The 24,638-nt window shown below is 40.3% G+C and overlaps 1 protein-coding gene across 1 annotated transcript; it reads right to left on the minus strand.

The window, feature by feature from the left end:
- Nucleotides 1–17,467: 17,467 nt before the first annotated feature.
- Nucleotides 17,468–24,066, minus strand: LOC148157977 (uncharacterized). The gene is made up of 2 exons (XM_088008241.1): nt 23,223–24,066; nt 17,468–21,491 (listed from the first exon to the last, which is right to left on the minus strand). The coding sequence occupies exon 2, from the start codon at nt 21,465–21,467 to the stop codon at nt 20,949–20,951; it is 519 nt and encodes a 172-aa protein (XP_087864367.1). The 5' UTR covers nt 21,468–21,491; nt 23,223–24,066; the 3' UTR covers nt 17,468–20,948.
- Nucleotides 24,067–24,638: the final 572 nt, after the last annotated feature.

Consider the following 24,638-nt stretch of genomic DNA (forward strand, 5'->3'; position numbering starts at 1 on the left):
TAAAATACAAATGCTCTCGCCTCGCCAGAGAAAACTGCTCTGTTCAGTCTCTCCTAATTTCCTGCTTCGTGTTGCTCAAATACCAACTAAACATTTGCCGTCTAAATTCAAATTCAAGTTGTAGACTCGGTTATTACTACTGTGTCATTTGTTGGCCATTGTTTTTGAACTGATGTCTTTAGTTTGGTAACATTTGCTCTTTTTGCTAACTTTTGGCTATGCAAGTTAGCAAAAAGTTTGTCAATTTCTTCTTTCAATATTTTTTTGTGAATATTTCTTGATTTTAGACATGTAACTATTATGAGTTGAAGCAACAAAACAATGACCTTGACAGTGCTTGACCTTTAATAGTCTTACCCTGTAAGCATAATTTCACCAGGGCCTCATAAGTGAATGCATTTTCTAAATCACCAGGACTGGAAGTTGTTCAACTTTCTGCACAGCTTGAGAACAGTGCACCCAATAGTTGGTGTTTCTTTTTACAGCCAGGTTTACAGCAGTGGGCAGATAAGCTGATGAGTCAACATCGCCATCCCATGTTGAGATTTTTTTTTTTTTTTCCCCTGTCTTTTTGTAAATCACTGCAGTAAGTCTAGCCTTACAAAATTTTAGCCGAGCTCAAAAATACCGCAGAGCACTCTGCACTTACGTCTGTGTGGAAATTCACAAAAATGTCGCTTTCGTAAAACAGACACGTTTTCAACAGTCCTACATAAGGCTTGGTCTGTTTAGAGGAGCACAGCAGAAGACATGCAGACACTGGGGCAGTTCCTTTAGTTACTTAGTATCTCAAATTTAGGAATTTTAAAGATTTCATCAAATCAGTGTGAATCCTACTGTGTTGGAAAGATAAGCAACAAATATTATTATTACTTCATTTGACATACTCCCATCTGTTAGATCACTGGTTTCCCTCAAACCAAGGTTGTTGTTTTTTTCCTTGCTTAACCCCATATGACAGTCTCCTCTTTAGATAAGTGTGCCCTTCAAACAAGCGCACAAACAAAGCCAAGCGAACCAGCATCAGTGGAAAATAAATGTCACATGCCTCCTCTCATGGCTGATATTGTTTTAGCCATCACAGGGGGTTACTATCAAACACCATCAACAAAGGCGGGCACTTTGCTGGGCGAGTGGTCATCTTTTACTAGCGTGCAATCCCAGCCTATCGAACATACAGTTCAGCATACTAATTTTTCATTTTATTTATTTATTTATTTTTTTTTTTTCAAATTTAAGCACGAGTAAGTCCTCTGTCTTTTGAGAAGGTCACAAAATAATAATAAAGAAAAACTGCAACATCTGATAAATATCTATGGAAAATATGGCCATAAACATATATTCCCAGTCTCTTTACCCATTATCCAACCTCTCCCCCAGGCACACAAACACCCACACACATACCAAAACAAAGTGCCGCTCTCCATGTCAATTACCAAATTAGGAAAAAATATTCAGTATTCCACAGACATCATGTTCTTCCCATACACATGCGTTTGATGTACAACGGAGTATATATTTTAAGAATGCTGAAATACTAAGAATAGAAATAATAAGTAGCAGTGTGGTGAAATCCGATAGTCTGCTATATACTAAAAAATAAATCTATTTTGCAGAATAAATGTGGTGTTAGAAGTCCTGCTACTGGTCTCAAATATGTCAAACAACACTACCTGTCAACAAGTAAAACCTAGGAGAAATTTATAAGCTTGTTTTTTTGTTTTGTTTTTCTTCCCCCCTCTACAGTATCGTTCTCTTTATGCTGCCGACAGGAAATATGTCGAAAAGGAGTTTTGGGGGATTGGCAATGAGAAATAAGAATCTGCACAGAGCACTGAACACAACGTCACCTTGAACCAAAATGGTTAATGAAACTAATTCTTTAGCTGTGCAATCCTGGAATTACTCTTATGAGTCCAGGTGGGTGTGTATGGGGTGCATGTAGCACCCTAACCTACATGCAATGGTTTAGATTAAAGCCATTGTGACACAAAAGGAAATTCATAGCAATATTGACAAAGTTTTGGCAAAAACATAAATAAATATATAAATAAATACATATCAATAGCTGGTAGAGGCATATCCCAAGAGAACCAATATAACTTAGCACCAAAAATCTTAAAAACACATAAAACTACCCGAAGACTTGCAAAAAGACAATTGATCAACTAACTAACAGTTAAATAAATAGAGGAGTGAATGTTTTATGAGGCGACTTTCAAAACGATTCATCCTTTTCCTGTTCCTTATGCTAACCAACTGTGCACAACTTTGTTTTGGTCAGCCAAATAAAATGCAAGAAATTAACACTGAAGTTTATGGTTCTGAAAAGACTAAATAAAAACTAAAAACTCAAAAGGCAATGAGAGTCTTCATAGAGTTTATACAAATATAACATTTAAAATATTCATTAACCAGGTTCAATACCCAAAGTAACAAGTAGGGCTGAAACGATTCCTCGAATGATTCGAGTACCTCGATTACTAAAATTCCTCGAGGAAAATTTACCTGCCTCGAAGCTTCGTTAATTTATGTTTTATTAGTTAGCGCACCGTGTTCCGGCCGGGACTTCATTTGCGTTGCGCGGAGCTCTCACTTCCGCCTCTGAGTTGTTGACAAAAGCTAAGTCTCAGCGGCATAAAGTCCAATCTTCAAGATTGGCCCGTGGGAATTTTATTGATTGATGATAATGCCCGACTTTTTATCGTTTTTGGGGAACCAATAAGCATCCTTAAAATGACTGGGGAATGCCTGGAGTACGGCAGCATTTCTCCTCCGGGGCTGCTGGTTGAAAGCGAACGGCGGGAAGAGCGCTGAGGTGAGCGGATAGACTGAACAGGGCGGGTGGCTGAGTAGCTGATGCTTACCGTGTAAATGTAGCTTTACCAACGAACCGCACAATAAATTTCATATCCCGGTCTGAAGAAACGGGTGGCGGAGCGCATCGTACATGGCTGGTAGATGAGTTTCTGAGTGTGACCAGTTAAGGTGTCGTAAATATCCCGTATTGCTTCCCCCGTGTTCGTCCCCCGGTCTAACGGTTCGTCAGTCCGCTGGTCTATTTCCTCCCCTGCACCCCATCTTACGTTCGTTCATTCGCCCTCTCCTCCCACTCCAGGCGACATTTCCCGTATTTTCAAACCCAAAGCGTGACAGGTTAGGTGGCAAGGTGAGTTTAATTAATCTATTAAACTCACTGAAGATGAATACATAAACTAAAAGCTGGATTGTAGACATTTTTTATACGCATATTTGTGAGCCTGCCTCTGTTATTAAATTCAATATAATTTCAGATTTTTCTATAACTTTTCTTCTGGTTAACTTAGAAAGTGAGCTATTATTGTTACAGGTTAGTTTTCTAAACTACAATAAAGCAACTGTTAGGGATGCTCAAATATGAAAAATTGGACTGATATTGATATCTGATAGTAACACCGGTATTATGCCAGATTTACCAATATTTCATTTTATAATTTTTTTTATCCGATTACTCGATTAATCGTAAGAATAATCGATAGATTACTCGATTACTAAAATATTCGTTTACAACAGCCCTAGTAACAAGGACCATTAATTAAAACGTTTCGTGACCTTATCTGCCTTGCTGCCTGATTGGGACTAATAACGTTGCCAGAGATGTTTATGTTTCTCGTGGCAATAACTGTTGAGAAATCTTAAGAAATTCAAACCTTTTTTATTTGACTATTACGCTGAAGCATAAACCATTATCCACATGATATAGTCCTAGTTATGCCTGAACCCAATCAAGTTTGTCTCAATAACAAACAACAAAAATATTTCCCTAAAGATTCCTCTGAGTAAAACAAGCCACTGGACTGTTGATAGCCTAAAAAATCCATTTGCTGCCATGAAGCTTAGCAAATCATCCAGAAGGGTGCTGATCTGTTGCTGATGGCGAAAACAGACATCATCCTCTTTGAGCAATTAATACAGCATAAAGTACTGCATGTTTTTTTAAGACTTTTATCAAGAGTTTTCTCGAATTTTCTCTCAGGCTGCAAATGCCGATTTTGTACAGCCGATGGTCCTGCTGCTGGCGTCACTGAAAGATTCGCTATTGAGAGTTTGCTAGTTTGGACTTAAAGCGCTCCGATCCGACAAGCATCCTCATCTAGCTTCCTCTTCCTCACACATACCCACACATCGCCCTCAGCCCGTGGCTCTCTGATCTGTTTGTTAGCGCAGCATCTCATTAAGTCTGTGCTCCCGGTGCTCAGCGGTGCCAAAAGAGGGGTCCGTCCAGCGTCCGTGGCCACGCTGACACAGGGCCGCCAACCGGAACAAACTAGATCAGCGCGCGATGCGTGGGAGGACCGTCACACACACTCATGTTAGCGCCCCTCCGCAGAGCTCGGCGCACGCACACACACACACACGCACACACAGTTTATGGTTTGCTGGAAAATCTGAGAACCAGGCACACGGACACACAAATGACAAGTCTTGCACCAGTTTAGATGATCTAATACTGATTGCAACCCACAGACGGAGATGACATTTGGGCTTCCATAAATGCACAGAAAGAAGCTCATACACGTTCAAACCACCGAGCACCGCCTTTGCTACGTCTCCACATCCGTAGCTGGAGTTTTGAAAATGACTCATTCCTCTCACTGCGCTCAACTGCAGGTGAAACTTTTTTTTTTTTTATCCTCAGAAAACAAAGTACATGCAGTCTGGATCTAAATGAAAAACATTGCAATCATGCAAAAGTGGCAAAGAGCTAGTTTTCATTCCGCTTCCCCTTGTGTTTCCCTGCGTGCATGTCTCCCCCTGCAGCTTCAACGGAACTGCCAGGAAGAGTTTGTCAGATGCTAAAATAAAATAAAAATGCTTACAACTTCCAAACTAATGTCCATGAAGTCAACGAGGGTAAGTGGCTGACTGAGTAAAGGGATGAATTAGTAAATAGTCATAAAGCATATCACTTTGAAAGATATTCCTTCACTCTAGTCCTAGTTTTAAGTGCTTGTCTGACTGTTATTGTCTGATTATTATTATTTTTAACCAAATATAACTGTTTTTTTTTGTTTTGTTTTGTCAGTGCGCATGTCAGACACTGATTTAGATTGTATGTCTTTTTATAACAGTGATGGAAAACATCCTGAAAGATGCCAATATCTGCATCTGTCCTATCCTTACTGACTCCAAAAGCTTACCCTACGACAAGGTTAGAAATAAATCTGTTACAAGGGCTTTTAACAAATTTTAAGTGGAGTAGTGGCTTTTGATACGGGTGATATGGATCGGTGCCCAGGGCGTCAATCTGTCTGTTGGCAGCATTGGCACTCAAGGACAGGACCAAAAAAAAAAGAAGTCATCTGCTTCACAAACAAGATTTCAGTTGTTTATTGGGGCATTCATGAGACCAGGAATCAGCAATCTTCAATGACTGTTTTTATATCAGATTCAATTCTTTAAGGCGGACATTTTGGTGCTCGCACTGTTGTTTTTTTTCCCCTGGCATTGTTGTGTCTCCTACAAGTTTACTGAAAAGATTAAAAAGAAAAAAATAATAGTAATAATAATAATGATAATAGCATAAACAATGGCTGTTTTGTTTTTTTTGCCACAAACTCAGCCCACTACCCTAACATATGCCAATTTTTTTTGTTGTTGTTTTCAAGAAGGAAAAGTCATTGGGAAAATCAGCATGCTGTGCTCTCAGAGGTCATGGCTAACGGTCCCTTTGTGGCCATTTCCACCAAACTGGTTCCCGTGGTTCCCAAGCACGCAGACACTAAACACTGGGTCATGCTTTAAAACCTGCTGGGCCAAAGCAAAGCATTGCTCTCTACAGCAGCTAGGGTCAGGCTAATGAGGAACAACAGCAAAAATGTCAAAAGAATCATCTTCAAAACTCATGAAATGGAGTTCACTTTTCCAGAAATTATTTGACTACTTTCCTTGTTTTGTGTGTTCCAGCTTACCTCAAAATTTCTGGGTTTACCGTTTTTGCTCTCTGTTGTGTTTAAATATTGAGCAACTTTTTTCATTTCTTCAGAAAGTTGAATAAATACTTTTTGACAATGATTCAACATATTATGGTTAACCCCAAGATTTAAGAATATCTGTTGAGGATTGTCTCTTGTACTTTGTATATTGTTCTTGACTGTACCACAGAAGTATGTACGTGCTTCTAGCTAATTGTTCAACATAGTCTCACTTCTCCCCAGACAAGTATATAACTGCTCAATTATAGCACTACTTCATCTAAAAATCAAGCTGCTCAACAAATGGAAGGCCTCCCGCACTTCAGCTGGGTCAGCTGTCTCACATCCCTCTTTCATCTTGTACAAAGGCTCTCTCCGTGTGTGCGTGTGCGTGTGTGTGTGTGTGCATCCAGGAAAAAGCCGTGCGTATGTGGCGCAGTTTTCATGTCTGTTTGAACTCTGATAATAGGGGTCCATTAGAACGTAGACAAGAGGCCACAGAGAGCCGTGATCCTTTATTACGGCGTAATGGACGTTAAACGGCAATGTCCCACGTGCAACAACCTCACGGCGGCAGCAAATAGGCAATGCCTGCAATGAGACAGATCGCTCTCCAGGACATAATTAAAGATCATCTGAACTGTCAGAATTGCAATCCGGTCATATTGACTCGGCGCTGTCCGCGAGACTGCACGCCTGGGACAACAATGCCAAGTTCGATGTGGAGCAGAATAGATCAGCTACAGGGAGGACGGTTCATTGGGTTTGTTTTAATCACGTCCGTACGGAGATGTGCAGCTCCTGGTTCCAACAGATGTACTTCCACAGTCTCTTTCCCATTGTAGCCTCCCACCTCTTATCTGCTTTATCAGAACAAATGAACCTTAAGTACATTCATAGGATTTGCATCTATGGGATTTGACAAAGTAAGGACCGACTTCCCTTAGACAAAGTTCATTATGAGTAAAATTGTTAAAAGATGTGGCATGAAAATGGAATCAGCCTGGTTGAACATATACCCTAAGTCTTTTAGAGTATGTCTCGTCAAGCTTCCTACACCTACAAATTATTATTTTTATTTTTTTTGCCAATTTTTCTGCATAAAAAGGCTGAATAGAGGGAATCTTTGAGTAAACATCCGTGCTAAATCATTCCATTATAAATTTGACAGTACCTTTAGGCTCATTGTCCTACTGAAAGAGAGACAACTGAGGCTTTCAGGGAACAAACAGATCCATTTATACTGAGAATAAATTACACACAAGTGGACTATTTAATAATTGTTTGATTAATGAAGGCACTTGGTAGCACAACATTTCTTTTAGGGGTTTTAGACTAAAGGGGCTGAAAGCACAAGAGACGTAATTAGATGAGATTACAGCGCAGCCCCGCCTTTTTTTTTTCTTTTTTTTTTGAATAATACGTGAAGCAGATTGTTTAATGGGTGATTGAAGAAGTTCAAACCCCTACTTGACATGCATTTGGTCAGATGCTTTTATTCAGTCATGCAGCATAAAACAAGCAGATGCGATGGCTCCTCTTGCATCGCACATATCTTTGGGAGTTCACTGGCAGTTCAGTTATCTCCTTCAATGGGTACGAAGTCAGCCAAAGAGATCAGACATGAGCAGCAGTTTGGTCAACCTGGCCTAACAGTTCCTGTCTTGATCACCTCTAGTGCTGCAGCCTCCAAACAGGAACTTCAAAGAGAACCGTAGCATGTTTTGAAACGCAAATTTATATTCAACGCATTTTTTGCTCCCCTTTCTTTTATTGACACCGAGGCGTTACGTTTAAAGCACAATGAGCGACGAAAACTGCAGTATTGCCTTCAGCTCCCCTCCCCCAGGCTTTATGAACACACACTCTTACTACTGAACAGTCATAAATAATACAGATATTGACTCAGCACTCAAACATGGACACGCGCGCGCAAACACACACACACACGCACACACGCGTACACACACATGCATATGTTATAGGCTGGCGATCCTTCCCCTCCCCGACGCTCTAACGTGCAGCAGTGCTGTTCTGTTGCCTAGAAACCAGGTAGAGTTTCCAGCTAGATCCGCGCTGTCGAGAGAATCCCACCATCCCAACTTCTCCCTCTGACTCCCTCCATGAAAACACTCATTTATTCACGTGTGGTTATGATGTCCCCATCATTACATGTACGCAGACTATCCAGCTGGTAGCTCTTTCAACTCATACATCTCCATCTTCACGCAAAGCTCAACTAGACGAAGCAGGGACACGGAGCTGAAAGAAAGAACGAGAAGAGGCTGCAGATTTTAGGGTCTCTAAAGGGAATGCAGTGGAGTATCCAGATATATCTATTATACACAACTGCTTATCTAACATGCACACAAGGGTGAGCACATCTGGCACAATAAGCAATCGTTTTTTTTTTTGTTTTTGTTTTTTTTTTACCCTCTGTTTAATTTTACCCCCAGCCTCAAATAGCTGAAATACACAGACATGCAAATATAACTCAAATCACAAATAAGTATTGTCTTCATTTGCTTTTAAGTTAATTCAAGCTCCACTATGAGCAACAAAAATCACAAACATAGGAAAAGAGGCAGCTCTTCTTATTAATAAAGAATCAATATGCTTGGGAAAAAAAAGTTAATTGCGCTTCCTAAAACATTGCAGTGATCTCCTATTCGCTCGCACACAAACACATGAGAAGACACACTTGGCCGTACCATCTACATTGCCATGACAACCCCGAGCTGGATGCTGATGGGTTTCCCGGATCTTTTATTTATTCATCCAGCTCGACATTACTCTTTCATTCGCACGCATGTGTATCTTGAAGCATATGAGCATCCATGCGTGCACGCCCTCACTTCCCTGGGCACACAGTTACGCGTTTTACAAGCCCGTCCAAGCAGCGGCGTCAGCGGCGCAGAGGAAGTCTGGCTTCCCTACGCATTCTCGGCAGAGCCGATTGGCCCCCGTGCGCAGATGTGTCGAGCTCTTGCCTCAATATTGTGATCCACCCTGGCAGAAGAGGCCATTATGGTCAAGTGCTATGTCATTGCCTATCTTTTGTTTTCTTCTTCTTCTTCTTTTTGACAGTAATTTCACCCATCTTTCAATCAATAACGGAATCAGCAGTAACATAAGAGCTGCTGTGGTATTCTTGTGGGGAAGCAGAACAGAGCACTGCACGCTCTTGCACACGGAACATTTTTTAAGCTTATTAGGAAACCGTAGCACAAATTGTACACTGCAAGCACAACAAGGCATTTCGACATAAAAACGTAACTGAGTGCTACTTTGAAGATGTTGCGCACAAAAAGAGATTAATGATCCCTTTAGGAGTCTTTCCCCAACACCTCGATGCCGACCTCTGGACTATGTTTGCATCCTCAACCGTGATGTAGGGCAGCTCCTCTAAATCACTTGGTTTTTCACCTACAACTGCTGACACTCCATCTTCTTGCTTCCTGTTTTATAGCTTGGATAAATTTACTTCTGCTGGACTCAGTCCTCTTCCATACCTCTCACTTTGCCATCAGGATATCACGCACCGACTGCCACCGTAGTTTCATCCACGCATGTAGATCAATAAACCTGCAGGGTTCAATCCACTTCAAACACTGAGGAACTGACAGGAATGATAAAAAGGAAGAAAAATGCCCTGAGAATTTTAGCAATAGGTCTCACGTTGAAAATGATCTATTTGCCTCTCATGCCTGCGTTTATGTATGTGTGTGTGTGTGTGTGTGTGTGTGCGTGTGTGTGTGTGTGTGTGCGTGTGTGCGTGTGTGTGTGTGTGTGTGTGTGTGTGTGTATGCAAATATAATGCAATAGCCTGAAAATAAAAACGAATCCCGGCCCCCCAATGGAGTAACATGAAAACATGAAAGAAAGGAACAAATCAGTGCTCATGCATGTTTGAGCACCATAAAAAGACCAAAGAAGGAGAGGTGAAGGAAACGAGGGCAAAGAAAGAGCAAACATTATTCAGCTGCAGCCAGAACAAGAGAGTGAGGAGGAGGAGGAGGAAGAGGAGAGGAGTGGAAGGGGGTGGTGGTGGAGTGGAGGGGTTACTTGAGAGTGGAGTTATGTCTTGATGTTGGAACACCACTGCATCCCCACTGCAGCAACCATCAACTGACAACAACAAAAAAAGACAATAGGAAGCACAACATAGCTGGCTGAGCGCAGAAAAGTGCGTGCTCATCCTTTACACCTGTGATTGGCTGAAAACCGTGACCAGCTGACAGACGACGGCAGCAGCAGCAGCTTGTTAGAGCACACAAACTGTCCAGGAAGGGCTGGATTTAAATGACTGGGTTCAGCTCTTTTCACCGCTCACGCTGGCCCTGTTCATCTTTCTCGACTCAGCTCAGCTCTTGCACCACTCCTCTGAACGCCCATACTTTCCCCCTTTTATCCTGTTTATCCATTTCATTCTTCCCTTCTGCTCTTGTTCTTGCCTCTGTTTTTGACTTCCTGTCCTCCCTCTTTCAATTCTCTTGTCTGTTTTCCGTCTTAGACTTTTGAGGGGGGGGGGTTTCCCTCAACTTTCTGGATTCTTCAATCTATCTTTGGCTTTCTTGTTCTCTTTTCTTCTTTTTTAGCCTCCCATTCAGCAGTGCACATGTCCCCCCCGCTGGAATCGTTCAAGTGCAAACGGAGTAATTTTCCAACTATCAAAGTTGTGATTTTTCTTTTTTCTTGGATTTTTGACACGTTCTGTTAACATTTTTTTGGAGGATGTTTTCACTGAGGGGTTGGATGGTGGTGGACTGATGCATGGAAACACACAAGCAGACCATCACCAACAGGAGGCGCTTCCATAGCAACAGCTGCTGAGACATCCCATCCCACAATATCAATTGGCCAATCAGTGCAGCAATGCCGCTACAGGGAACCTGAGTGATGGCTTGCCGAGTTAAAAGACAAACTGAGTAGATGAAGCAGTAACTCTACAGTGACCCTATTGTTTTGTTAGAGTCGACAGTGAATGTGGTCCACCGGGATGGAAATAGGAATGTTTCTGTGTTACGGTTATTTTATAAGATACTGGAGTCAGACAGCAGAGGAATGTTGAGCAAAGGACAGTAAGGAGGAGCCAAACAGAGACATAAAGCATGCAAGATAATAACATACACTGCATTGGAGAAGTATTCACATCCCCTGAACTTTCTCCAACTTCTTACAGAGGAACGTTCAATCCATCTGAAAATGTCGCAGATGACACAACTGCGAGCCTAACAAGAAGTGGAGCTACCCGCTGATGACAACCATTCTGCTTCGTAAAACAGAAAATAAGAAACTCACCAAAGCTGAAAACCAAACCATGCTTACACAAGCTGGTAAGAACAGGACCGAAAAGACTGTCAAAAATCACGTAATGTGCAGTTTATAATGTTTGTAGTAAATTATCAAACTAAGTCTTTCAGTTTGTTTTGCTTCTTCGTAGTTAAATGAGATCTAAGGCAAAATTCAGCCTTACAGCAACTTCTAGATCCATACATGTGGAGGTCTACAACAACAACAACACAGAGTATTGCTCAGTAAGGCTGAACATGTCAAAGTATTACTGCTTGAATTTTTACACCAATCTTATTCGTCATATGTATCCTCGGTTGAGTTTCCTGTACAGCTGTAGAAAATTATTTGACAGTTAAAACCGTGCAGAAGAGGATTGTGATGAGGATCAGGGTGGACTGGTACATAAAGATTGTCTCATATCCACATCCAACTGGGAACTGCAAAAACAGCAGCATAATCTACCACAGCTGCCAAAACGCCAACAAGTAGACAAGGTGATGATGAATCCATTCCAACCAGCAAACGCACCATGACTGCACACCGAGAACGATCCAATGTATGTTATTATTAATAGCAGAAAAGGTGAGGTGGGGCGTCGCAGACGTAGTCCTTCACAGGTCACCTGGCCAAGTCTTCTATATTGTTTAGGCACTTTGCAAATAATTTAGTGTACAAAACAGCTAGTTTTAGATATTATCTGCCTCAGTTCTGCGTTTCACAGAACCGAGGCAGTATCAGCAGTATGCCATGTCATCACCACTTGCTTCAGCCTCTCAACAGCATCCATCATAGCTAGTGGATCATCAGAGTCATCTTCTGGCTCAAGCATAAAAGGCTAAACCATTTACAGAAGGAAGGCTTCCTTTATCTGAATTGTGTTTGGCTAATAAGGGTGTCAGAATCTGCCAGAGTTTGCTTATCCGGCGCAGTGCTCACGAACCCTGGAATGTAAATGTTTCCCCCATTATTAATAACTAGCTCAGCAGTTCACTTGTAGACATCACCTCTGTTGCTATTTACTCTAATAAAACCCATGAAATACGACTGGTAGGACAAGATCTTAAGAATGAACTGGGCCGCAAGACAAAATAAATATGCAGAAAACCTAAAGACTAATGACAAAAGTGTGTTTGAGCAGTTTTTCCAAGATTCCTTAGACTCCCTGACCCCAGAAACGAGCAGCTACCTTCTTTATTCAGACTAGCCTTAAAGCTCTGACAAAGCACATTAATTACAATCTGACAAGCACGACTTGGCAAAGTAGCAGAAAGCGCTTAAAAATGTGTCAGCAGTAACGCCGTGGTTTTTCTGCAGCCGTCTACAGTCGTGGCTGGTAAAGCATGACTTTCTTCTTTCCTTTTACCAATGTTGTAACAATATAATCTGCGGGTCCTCCCATAATCCCTCTCAATGTATGAGAGAAATGTCTATCATCTGGCCAGACAACTAACATTGGGCCACAGTCATTTTCACATCAGACGCTCAGCGCCTTGGGCAAAAAGTAAGGGTCATTGCCTGGACACGCGTTGTGTGTGTGTGTGTGTGAATACCCACAACTCCCGTACAGTCACTTGTAAGCACTTTGGCATACACACGCATACACACACACACACACACACACACAAATGAGAAGAAGCACTATTAGTTCCAGATCGTTTTGCGACGGAGTCTGTAAACATTGAGCAGAGGGATAAACAAAGATCCTATTGCACTTGAAGTAATCCCACAATACACACACCTTAACACCCCGCTTGCACACAGGGCAAGCTGGCTTGCTTAAATGACTTCCATGCATACTTAGACATAAACAGTATTAAACACCTGGAGGGGTACAAGACATATTTGTTTATGCATTATGTTTAGTTAATGCACTGAGAAACAGAAATAATGTTCCGTGTTGGATTGGATGTCGGTTTGCAAATAAAGAGGAAGCAAAATGAACTACTCCGCTGATCCCTCACAAATGTTTTACACTCTTGTTTAACATTTTCTCACGTTACAATCTGAAACTGTAACGGCTTAATATTCAGTTTCCTTTACTCCGTTGCCCCAAAATAAAATCCAACGCAATCTGTGTGTGGTTCAATATCAGCGCTCGGTGAAGGCTTCAGAGAATCGGGAAGGACAGGAAAGTCGGTCAGAGTTCCTGGAAGAAAACCTCCTCAGAAGCTGCAAAAGACTCGAGTCGAGGGCAGAGGTTCATTTTCCAGAAGACACTAACCTGAGCATAAAGCCAAAGCTACAATGAAATGGGTTAGAGCAACAAATGCTCATTGTGTTAGAATGGGACAAGTTCAAACCAACATCTAATGGAGAATTTGTGGCAAGACAAACATTTTGATATCAACAATCTCCATTCAGTGTGACTCAGTTTGACCTATTCTCCAAAGAAAAATAGGCAAAATCTTCAAAGCTGTTAGAAACATCCAAAAGAATTGCAATCATAACTGGGGCAAAAGGCTGAATACAAACACATATCACAGGTGTTGTTTTCTTGTGTGTTTTTTTTTCTGATTTTAATTTGTTTAACGAACAACTCTGTATAATTGTCTTCAATCTAATTCATAGCTACACAATACTTTGAGTTTGTCTATCGCATAAAATCCCCAAAAAGCTTGCGGCTGGAATACGACCAAGTTTGAAAACGTCTAAGAGCCGTTACCGCTTTTAAATGGCATTGTTTCAAATTAGTTGGCACAAAATTGATAGCCACACACTGCGTTTGGACTGCACAGGAGTTGCAGAGTTTCGTACGTCACAGAGACAGGACCCCTCAAGTGTTTGCAGAAAAATGCACCTAACGACCCTCAATCTGCTGTTATGATGAGCACAGGCCAAATATAATGAGTCACCTAGCAGGCTGGCAAACACGCATAGATGCAATGCTTAATATAAATTGAGCAAGACAAAGCATTCCGCCTGTCAAGGAGGGAGCAATGAGCAAAACGCCTATCTTTTGTACACACGCCCTCATCCTCTCACTTCCTCCTCAGGAGGCATGTCTGGGTGGCAACAGATGGACAACCCACCGACATCAAGGACAGCTATCATCATTCCTCACTCTGAGGAGGTAAAATTGGTTTAGGATGTAAATACACCGAGATAAAAAAATATATCTCTGAAATGATTTCAATGCATCACGAGTGACAGGAGGTGGGTTCTGTCAAATGTGTCACCTGAGGGCAGAGCTGATTAGGCTTTCTTTCACTGATAATGTGGTTTATAAAAAAAAAAAAAAAAAAAAAACAGCCCTCCTTCCCTTCACCTTGAGTGATCCCACTGAAGCAGCTTCGATTCTGCCAGCTATCTTTCTAGAGATGTCCAATCTATCGAAATTGCAAATAATATCTGAGATTGCAAATGCTTGAGTTATTTCTCACCGACATTGTCACTACCAAAAGTTCAACGAACACGTCGGTTGCTTCAGATGTGTAAGTTTACCTTGTGACGGGAATGCAACACAACTTTGACAACATGGCAAGTTGGCACATACAAGGGAGAGAAGACCAGAAGCAAGAATGCTACTGACACAAATAAAGCCAAATGTTTTGGATTTCAAGACCAAAACCTTTTAGCCAAAGGTTAAGATTTCCTTTCTTTTTAAGTAGATCTTATGATCACGCTACTCCCTATACCAGTAAAGGTGCAAAATATATAAAACGGAAATAGCCACCACTGTTGGCACAATCACATTGGAAATAACTGCTTTGGTGCAATATTTTTTTTTTTTCCTTCAGTGTTCTTCTGCTAATAATATACATTTTCTGCTGGATGGAATATGACTGTCTAAGATAAAATTTAGCGACTGAGCTGCAAAAGCTAACTGAAAGAGAGAGGAGCAGGATAGTGATGACAAAATTTATGAAAAAAAAAAAGAGGAGAAAGATATTGTCACTGTAATATTCAACTAGAGTATCGCAAATGCTTATTGTGTCAATGTTATGTAGATGTGTGAGCCAACAATCTTATCTCACACTAAGCAGAACCTTAGAAAACAATTGTCAATGGTTGCAATAATTCAAACAAATTCAGAAAGGTACTATCAAAGAGATGAGATAAAGTACAAGACCACACTGGGCGTCACCTCTGTCATCTAAGATCCAAACCTCAAGGCTACAATTCACACAGGCTCCCCAAATCTGGGCAATATTGGATTGTAAAAATGTCACTTAATCTGATGAGTGTCAATGTCAATTGCAACATTCATTAGGTGGAATCAGAACATGACAAAAAGCATGGATGGATAAACACCATGGGCAATGTTTTAACGCCTCAGCCTACTAGAACAACCTAGTTCGTCCCTTTGTGACCAAAATGTACCCGTCTTCTGATGGCAGTTTCCTGAAGGACAGGACTAGAGGACACATCTGTAACAGCTGTATGATGCTACCATGGTAATATAAATCAAAAAAATGTCTCAGGAATGTTTCTGGCACCTTGTCGAGTATGTGTCTGAAGAATAAAGGCCACCCTGAAGGCAGGGAGCAATCTGTAATTGCTGCCTGAAAGGAACCAGAGAATTTTCTGGACATCTTCAGCAGTTACTGTACAGCCCTGAGTGCATTCAGTTGATTATTGATGACGCACATTTTGAAAAAGATTAATGACATCGGCTGTCGCGCTGAAATGCCATTAAGGTAATTGTAAGCAACTGCTGACAGATCCTAATTGCCACAGCGAATTAATGACTCACAAGTTTAATATTTTACAGTCACTTCTATCTCATTTTGATTTGCTTCAGTTTTTTTTATTTGCACCAAGAATACAGGTGGAAGAATAGTTTCTTCTTTTTTTTTCTCACCACTTTCACTGTACCTCATTGTTGCAGAGCGTGAAGCTGCGTTTACAATTCAAAGTAATATTTACAAAGTCTACTATGGACCACCAGGTTTGTAGTGTTTATAATGGGCCGTGAACACACACCCACTCATGTAGAGACACATAGGAATTAAACACGGCTAGATATCCTTTGAGATCAGCTCGTATGACATAACCTGGTTCAGTTCTTATACAAGCGGTTACAAAAGCAATAGCAGGCATGTGACAGTGTGAGCCCTGCTTATTAGCCATGCTCACGCATAAAAAATATTCAACTCTCTCAACAAATTCAGGGGGGAAAAAATATGTATTTCTACATCTTAAAATATAAAAAGAAAAAAAAGCGCTAAACACAGGAGCATCTACTTTTCATCACAAACATCCTGGTTAGCTATTACCCTGTCATAACAGGGATGTGGAGAACAGGCGAAATTATGGGTATCGAGGTATACCAATGTTTTAAAAAGTTATCTTTTGAAAATAGAACATTTTGTGTTGTGCTTTTCCTGGTGTCCTTTCAATGAGATGACAGAGAAAGTGCAATCGTGGCCCTACCTTCATTGCTGTGCACTGCAGGTCAGCTCACTGAAACGTCACAACACTTTTCCATTGTTTTCAAGAAACACATTTAGAAATATGTCCACTCACAAAAACAAAGTGTGGAAAGGAAATGAGTGCACCCTATCTTATTAGGGTTATAATAAACAGATTCACATTATATGTACTATAATAAACATACCTAAAGTGGTAGTTCTGCATGCAAAACCAATTTATTTTATTTGAAAGTCACTGCTGTTGATTCTTTTTTCCGTCGAGTTTCTTAAGTATTATCATTTGCCAGGTCAAAAATAAATAGCAACAACAAAAGCAAAATAATAGAGAAAGTGGGGATTTTTGACAATTCATGGGCTTTTAAGTACGGGCTGCACAATATATTCGCTGAAATGTCTCTGTGTGAACAATAATATTGCTAAGTACTCGAAGGAATGCAATATTTGTTGCCTGCTATTTCTACCCACCATGAAAACACACTTTGCTCACCTGATGCAGATTTTAGTCAAGATCCTAAAGGTCACAGAGAAATTTGAAACCAATAATATCGCAATCCAATTTCCCGACATCATGCAGCCCTGCGCCTTACTTGCTGAAGTTAAATAAGTGAGTGTTTGAGCAGAAAACACAGTTGTAATCAGGGATCACAGCTTGAATTCAAATGATCAGAGTATAAACACAGTGAAATTCAACATCTCAGACATTTTTCCTTGCAGTTATTTCTCTAAAACATGGCAATTTACATAAAAATGTAGTTTTGTCACCAGTGCAGCATGTCACTTGTTTTTTTGATCAGCTGCAATGACTGCCAGAGCCCAGTTATTGCAGAATGAAAATCAACTTTAAAGTTTCTTTTTTTTTTTTTTTTCTTAGCAGGAATAATTTTTACAACCAATTAGTTGACCCTAAGCAATGCATAAAATTAAAGTTACTCAAGTGGCCCTTTGGACAATTCACTGAGCAGCCCCGCTCTGCAAAAAGGAAAATGGTCCAAAACAATAATGCAAGCTACTAATAGATTTAACAGGGTTGTTGTTTTTTTTTTTTAAATAATTACTAATATTTACTAATAAATATTTTTGCTTGTTTTTATTGTCTTAGACTATGAATACAAAGTAAAATACCAATAAATAAGTGGTATAACCAATACAATGACAGTGGTAGCATACCAGACTCACACCAATATATGGGAACAGCCATATCTTTTCTTTTTTTTTTTTTGGACTGTGAAATGAAGCCAGAGAGAACCAAGAGAAACTCATGCCAGCAAAGGGAAACAATTTTATCGCATTTAAAAAAAAATGTAGTGCATTACATTCAACATGCGGCTGTGTTGCATACTTAACATCTGTTAACGCTGACTGTTTTCATAATCGATAGAAAGGCCAGTTTCGCAATGACGTTGACCTTTCATGAGCCTATTAAGACCCGGTGGACACAAAAACATAAAAATAAATGTTTCAGATACTACCTAAATGGGTTTGCACAAGCCATTAATCGTTTAAAAGCCATTTGGATAAAAAAATAATTATAATACAATAAAAAAAACTGAATAAAAATCTTTCACAACAGAATATGCCAGCCAGATACCCTTTCTCTACCGCCACAAATGCACAGTCAATGTCATCACTCCCAGATTTATTGAGACATTAAAGCACTGGATCTATACTAAGCTCTCCTGAAGAGGAGGGTCGTGTAGAACACCAGGCTGACGCACACCGACCTGTTCAGGCAGATCGCTGATGAGAGTTTTTGACCTACGTCACACGGCACCGTGCTGAAGAGGATGTGATTCATCAACTTCACTTGCGACAGCTAATCAACGAAAGTAAACAAATTTTCGCATAAAACTTTGAACTGATGTAACTGATGCTGAATGAATGTTTCAAGGTTTTTTTTCTGAGTTTGCTTATGTTTAAGAATATGGAAACACACAGGACGCAAGAGACCCCGATTGTCTATTTACTTCCTGTCTGCAGCATCTACACCTTCTCAAAATTCAAACAACTTGACGATTCGTCTCCAAACCACTGAATCCCATAAAAGCTCCAGACTTTTATGGACTGCCGTCACAATGAAACTCCAAATTCACATACACACACAGAAATACATAAAACATGCAAGACTGGCGCTACAACTACATATGAAAACATATGTAAAACTGAAGGGAGCAATACTGTTCATTCAATTAACATTTTTGGCAAACCGCAAACTGCTTGGTTATCGGGAAAGGCTGACAGGTAGAAAGAAACGGAGAGAAATAACAAACTGAAATCAAACATACAGAATAAAAATCCATCTGATTCTAGTTGGAAAGATTTTGTTGAACACAAACCACGGTTCATAGATTTAACTTGACTTCATGTATCCTTTTTTTTTGTACATTTATTTTCTTTTCTCCTTTTTTTCTGCTTATATCTGCACTGTAAAAAAAGAATAAAAGATTAAAATCTGATTTAAAACTTTCCCCCAAGAGCTTAAACGAATCCTAAAATCGAGATCAGAAGAACTTAGTTCCCTGCTGAGATGTCTATTATGCATGATTATTTTAATGGAATCATAATAGTTACTCATGTACAAGTTTGTTATCAGGATTACCTAAAATATTATAGACATAAGCTGTTTACTGGTACTAAAGTATACAGATATTTTAAGGAGATTCGGGTCTAAATCCACCTATAATTTCCATTTTACTCTTTCACTATAAGATACTTATAGTGAGATACCAGAAATACTGCATGGTTTTTAGCAGCTTTAGTGCTGACTCTGACGCTACAAGCTTCTGGTCAGCTGGCTGAAACAGTTCAAGTTAACTTAGTTTATGGTAATAAGACCAAGTTACAATAAAACCCATTGTACAAATAGTTACAAAAATAAATCATTCTAATACATTACCATCATAGAGTTGCAGTCAAATCCAAACACAGCACAAATTAATCCTTATTAAAATACAAAACTTATCAAAATCAATTGATCATGTCATGCCCGTTGGTGAAACAATATCGACCTAACAAGACACAACAGACTGTAATAAGCCATGATCTTTGCAAAAAAAATTCGCTTTGCCAACTTGTGTGTTGCCTGATAAAAGTCAAAGCCTCAACTTGGATCAAAATAACTCCAAAGCCAAACAAAAAAGTTCAGACCATGATGCCATGCTGTGCAGTGTTTGCCGGGTGTTTTCACCAACGGCGGGAACAGCTGATCGGTCATGTGAAGTAAATGTTTACTATATCACATCTTCGCGCTTTAGCACGTTAACTACTTTCAGAAAAGAGAAAAATCACCTCAAGCAAGCAGCATATTTTTTTTTTTTTTTTTTTTTTTTTTTACGAAACTGAGGAAGCTATTTGGAAGTGTTTGGTTTCCATCAACCTTTTCTTGCGCGATACTTCAAAATGCACACAAAAATTGTTGCTGGAAACACAATTATGATTTTTTCTTTTTTTGTTTTGGGATACTGGCATTAGGAGATTGAGATAAAAATGAAAAACACTTTATATGGACTACTCAAGTCTCGATTACACTATAGATTAGAAATTGATCAAAAAACCAATTTGGTAAAGCTTGACTGTATTTGTGAAAACAAAACATACGACTCTTTATTCTTCTCATTCTTGTGGCCCTAATATTGTATCTGGTCTTGTGAACAGGATGTATTTTTACACCCCTACCATTTATTAACGCCAACAAGCATTCCTACACAAATAAGGTCAGCTTGACCCTAGTGGACCTCACCACAATGCATCCATTAGCTCTCTCGTTGGAGAAAAGGTGCTGCTTTAACATCACTGTGCAAACAGTGCTTGACTGACTGACTGGGTTAAGTACCAAACTATTATTTTTACTAACAGAACGTTTTCACCAATCACCAAAACTTAACCATACTGATATATTAAATAAGCTCAGCACAAAAGTTCATCAAAAGCACCATTAAACCATCTAAACCACAAGAAGAAAGGGAAGTGATGCCTCTCAAGGCTACTTTCTACACCTCCAAATATTTACCCATTAGTTCAGACAGGCGACTTGCTGCATATGTTGACAATGTAATGTACTGTGATGCTTTGAAAAACCAAAACTTTTAGACAGACAAAAAAGCTTTCCACATCTAGTTTATATGGATACAGGATTATTGATTCAGATAGAAAAAACTAGAACTTATCTGCCAGTCCTGCACCGAACAGGTTTTCTATTGTTTTATGTGCTGTACTGGAGAGATGGTGGCCCCTTGTACTGACCATCCAACAACCGCCAACGACTCATACAACCTTTACCATAACCAGGCAAACGAGGACGGGGACACATTCGGGCTTACCAGTCGTCGGATCATGATCTCCGGCATATGAAAGGATATGGATTACAGACCATGCGAAGACACCAGTTGCGGGGCCTTGTTGTTTGCTTCAGGCAGAAGAAGGCCACAGGAGCCAGGGCCGGATACGGCTGCTGCTCCTCCTCCTCAGACACGCAGTCCGGGTCGCGGATTGGAGCTGTGATGCGGACTCCCAGCGTAGGCCCAGCTTCCATTTCCAGCTCTGGCTCCTGCTCCTCCTCACATTCCTGAACTTCTGCGCTCCACTCGTCTCTCCTTTCTCCTCGACCGCCACAGCTCCCTCTCCTCTTCTTCTCCAGCGCCTCCTCCTTCTCTTCCTCCTGCTGCTGCTGCTTCTGCTCCTCTTCCCGGCCTCCTCCTGCTCCTCCTCTTTGTCCTTCTGGGTCACCATTGTGATCTGGGGCGTCGGTCCTGTGGCCTGCCGATACAGAAAGCCTCACGTCCTCCTGTACCTCGCCCTGCTCCTGGCACTCTTCGTACTGAAAGCGCACTCTCCCTTCGCCATCAGTCATGATAGAGCATCAGGCAGAGCCACTCTAGAGGAGAGGTCAGAGGATTAGAGGTTGGAGGGAGGAAGGGAGTGGTTGGTGTTCAGAGATCAACACCAGACATGCAGGTGGAGGAAGGATTGTTTGCGAAAAAGCAAAGAAGGAGCGACAGAGGAAAAACAAAAAAAAAAGAGAGTGAAAGAGTGATCAGCTCAGCACAGATAAATCACACAATGAGCCAAGTAAACACTTAAACCATTCTGTCCATCAGTCCCTTGGCAACACAAGAACTTGCTTCCAGTGAACGTACTACACAGCAGCAGAATTTTACAAACCCTCGACACTTTTGCGCAATCATTCTTCCAACTTAGCCTGTTCTTATACATTTAAAAAAAAATCAAAGACAGCAACACCTTAAATTCACTCAAGTGTTATATATATAGACACAGATTCAGAGAGATTTAAAACCCGGGTAGAGGTTCTTCCTTCTTGCAGGACATGCAGCCAGGGCTGAAATTCTGGGCCATTCTTACGTCCAAATGTTTGTGCTACAATGGCCCAATCAAAGCACGGACTTAAACCTGACTAAAAATATGTACCAAGAGTTGAAACTTTCTTTTTACAGACATTCTTCATTGAATCTTACTAAGCCTTATCTGTTTTGCAAAAGGGAATGGGTAAAATCTATTTTTTTTTTCAATGTTCAAATCTGGCAAACACCAGTTGCTAAAGATTTTCAGCTATAATTTCACTGAAAGGTTTCTTTTTTTTTTTCAAAGTATATGTATTCTGAGGAAGTCCAAAGGCATGTCACACTTTAGATTTTTATTTTCAGAACTTTTGAAAACCTTGCTTTGATGTCTTCCCATCTCACTGTTATGCCCAATTTATCAAACGTAAACCCACTAACAACTAAGGTTTGTGATCATAATTGGAAAAAAAAAAAAAAAAAAATATATATATATATATATATATATATATATATATATATATATATATATATATATATATTAAGAAGTTAGCTAAGGCACTGCATTGATTTAAAATAAATCACATGCTTTATTCATTCCACTATCATATGAATTTTGACGTATCAGAAATGGCAGTGGCACATGAACAAAACCACTGGCGGTGAGATTTTCCAAGGCATCCCACATTTAGACAGGCTTTTTGAAGCGTATTGAGTGTAGAGATATCTTACTGCCACAGATTTACACTGTTATATAATAGAAATAGTAACGATTTTGTTTATTTATTTTTTATTCCTGACTCCTTTTCTCTTCCTGTTGCTATGTGATTGAACAGATGGACCGCTCTGTCTCTGATATACTGAAGGTTTTTAGCCCACACCATTCAGTGGTAGGCATACAGGAGTATGCGCCAAAAAATGAGGGGGAAAAAAGCAATTTACGCCACACTAATCCAGATTATTATAATAAATGGAATAGCATCAAGAACGAAACATTAGCCCTGATAATCCAGCAAAGAAGACTTTACTCTTTTGAAGCTTTTTTTAATGGGCTTTTGTTCTGACATGAGAAAAGAAAAGCGCATTAAATTGTCCAACTCGTTTCATAAAGGATTTTTTTTTCCAGATCGCCATTAAAATGAAAACATGTTGCAGTTTTTAAGTAACTGTGCCAAAGGAAATAAACACCGGAGGAAAGGGAGCGCTCGTCATCCCTCTTTCTGATTCTTTTGTCGCGTGAAGTAAATTCTGGACTTGATGAGCGTTCAAAGAACGGAGGCAAACGAGACAACTTCTTTGTTTTCAAATACCTTATCAAGACGGAATCGGGAGTTCCCATAAGCATGATCCGTGACTTTCCGACGTTCTAGCGCACCCAGCCTTTCTCAGCAACCTGGACCTTCCCTTTTCCTTTCTTTCTTTCCCTCTTTCTTTCTTTCTTTCTTTCTCCCCTTTCTCTCCACACAGTGCGTGTCTTTCCTTTGCTCGTAAGTAATAAAAAATAAAACCAGTTAGTCCTTAAATAAAAAAAAGAATCACGGACTGAAGTCAAAGAAGTCGCTTTAAGTGGTCCTCATCTGCGCCTTCAGTCAAATAAAGACGGAACATCTCCCCATGCCTCCTCTCTGCTACCAGTCCAGCCTCGCTAAGGAGTTGGTTACGCAGCGTGGAGCGGAGATGAGATGCGCGCGCGGGTGGGTTGGGCCGCGTGGGCAGCCTACGCCTGAATCCCCGTGTGGATGGTCTGACACGAAGAAACTTGGCCCAGGACCTGGAAGCCCTGACACGAGATGCGACGTCCGATAGGAGAAAAACAAAAAAAAAAACAAGAAGAAGAAAAAGGAAAAAAAAAGGTTTCTCGCTGTGAGACTCACAAGTACATACACGCGCGCGCGCGCGTTAAAAACACCCACCATGCTGTGCGGGCACGAACCGCAGTGCAAAGTGGAGCAAATGTTAAACATGCCTGTTTTGCATGCATTATTGCTCTCTCTAATATTGCGATTGTGTTTTTCAGGGTTGAGTAAAAATGTAAGCTTGTTAATGATGGTTTAAACAAATATAAAACCAAGAGCACAGAAACAAAGCAGAGCCAGTTAGAGAGAAAGACAGATCTACACACAACGTCAATCTACACACTGTATATTGTTACTGTAAGCAACAAGCTCTACGAGATGCTCAAAGCTTGGGATATGGTTGCTACTCTTACTGGGGGGGGGAATCATGGCTACTCTGCTTACTGTGAATAATCTCACTTAATGAAATTCAAACATATTTTAAACAAAAATGCACCAGACACAGATGTAATCCTAAAGTTTATATTAAAGTGAGACCTCTTGCGTGTACACAAGCTTTGTTGTTCTGATGTCATTTTCTCTCTCCTGAGCCTTTTGTGCCGTCTGGAAATTAAGAAGGCAAAGGTACAGGCTGTATATTGTTATTGTAAGCAACAAGCTCTTTCATATTGTTGGAATATTGTTTTTAATGCTTTAACTGCTTTCAGTTTCTTCCCCAAGTTTCCGTCTGAGCTCTGACTGACTGCTGCTTGCTCAGTTAGCACCAAGGATAAAAAACCCCTGGGATCTGCACCAAACAGCCATATTATATTGTGATTAAATTACACAAATCATGTGCTTTTTTTGGTGGTATCAGAGTAAAGGGGATGGAGTAAAATGCAAATCAAACCTTTTCATTCCAAGTCACAATTTTGTGCTTGGAATGAAAAG

Source organism: Poecilia mexicana, unplaced genomic scaffold (genome assembly GCF_051168715.1).
Source record: "Poecilia mexicana isolate PSO_F unplaced genomic scaffold, ASM5116871v1 scaffold_8, whole genome shotgun sequence".
NCBI classification, from domain to species: Eukaryota; Metazoa; Chordata; class Actinopteri; order Cyprinodontiformes; family Poeciliidae; genus Poecilia; species Poecilia mexicana.

Excerpts from the sequence above, each read along its gene's own strand:
- LOC148157977 (XM_088008241.1), bottom strand. The coding sequence starts at position 21,467 with ATGACTGATGGCGAAGGGAGAGTGCGCTTTCAGTACGAAGAGTGCCAG.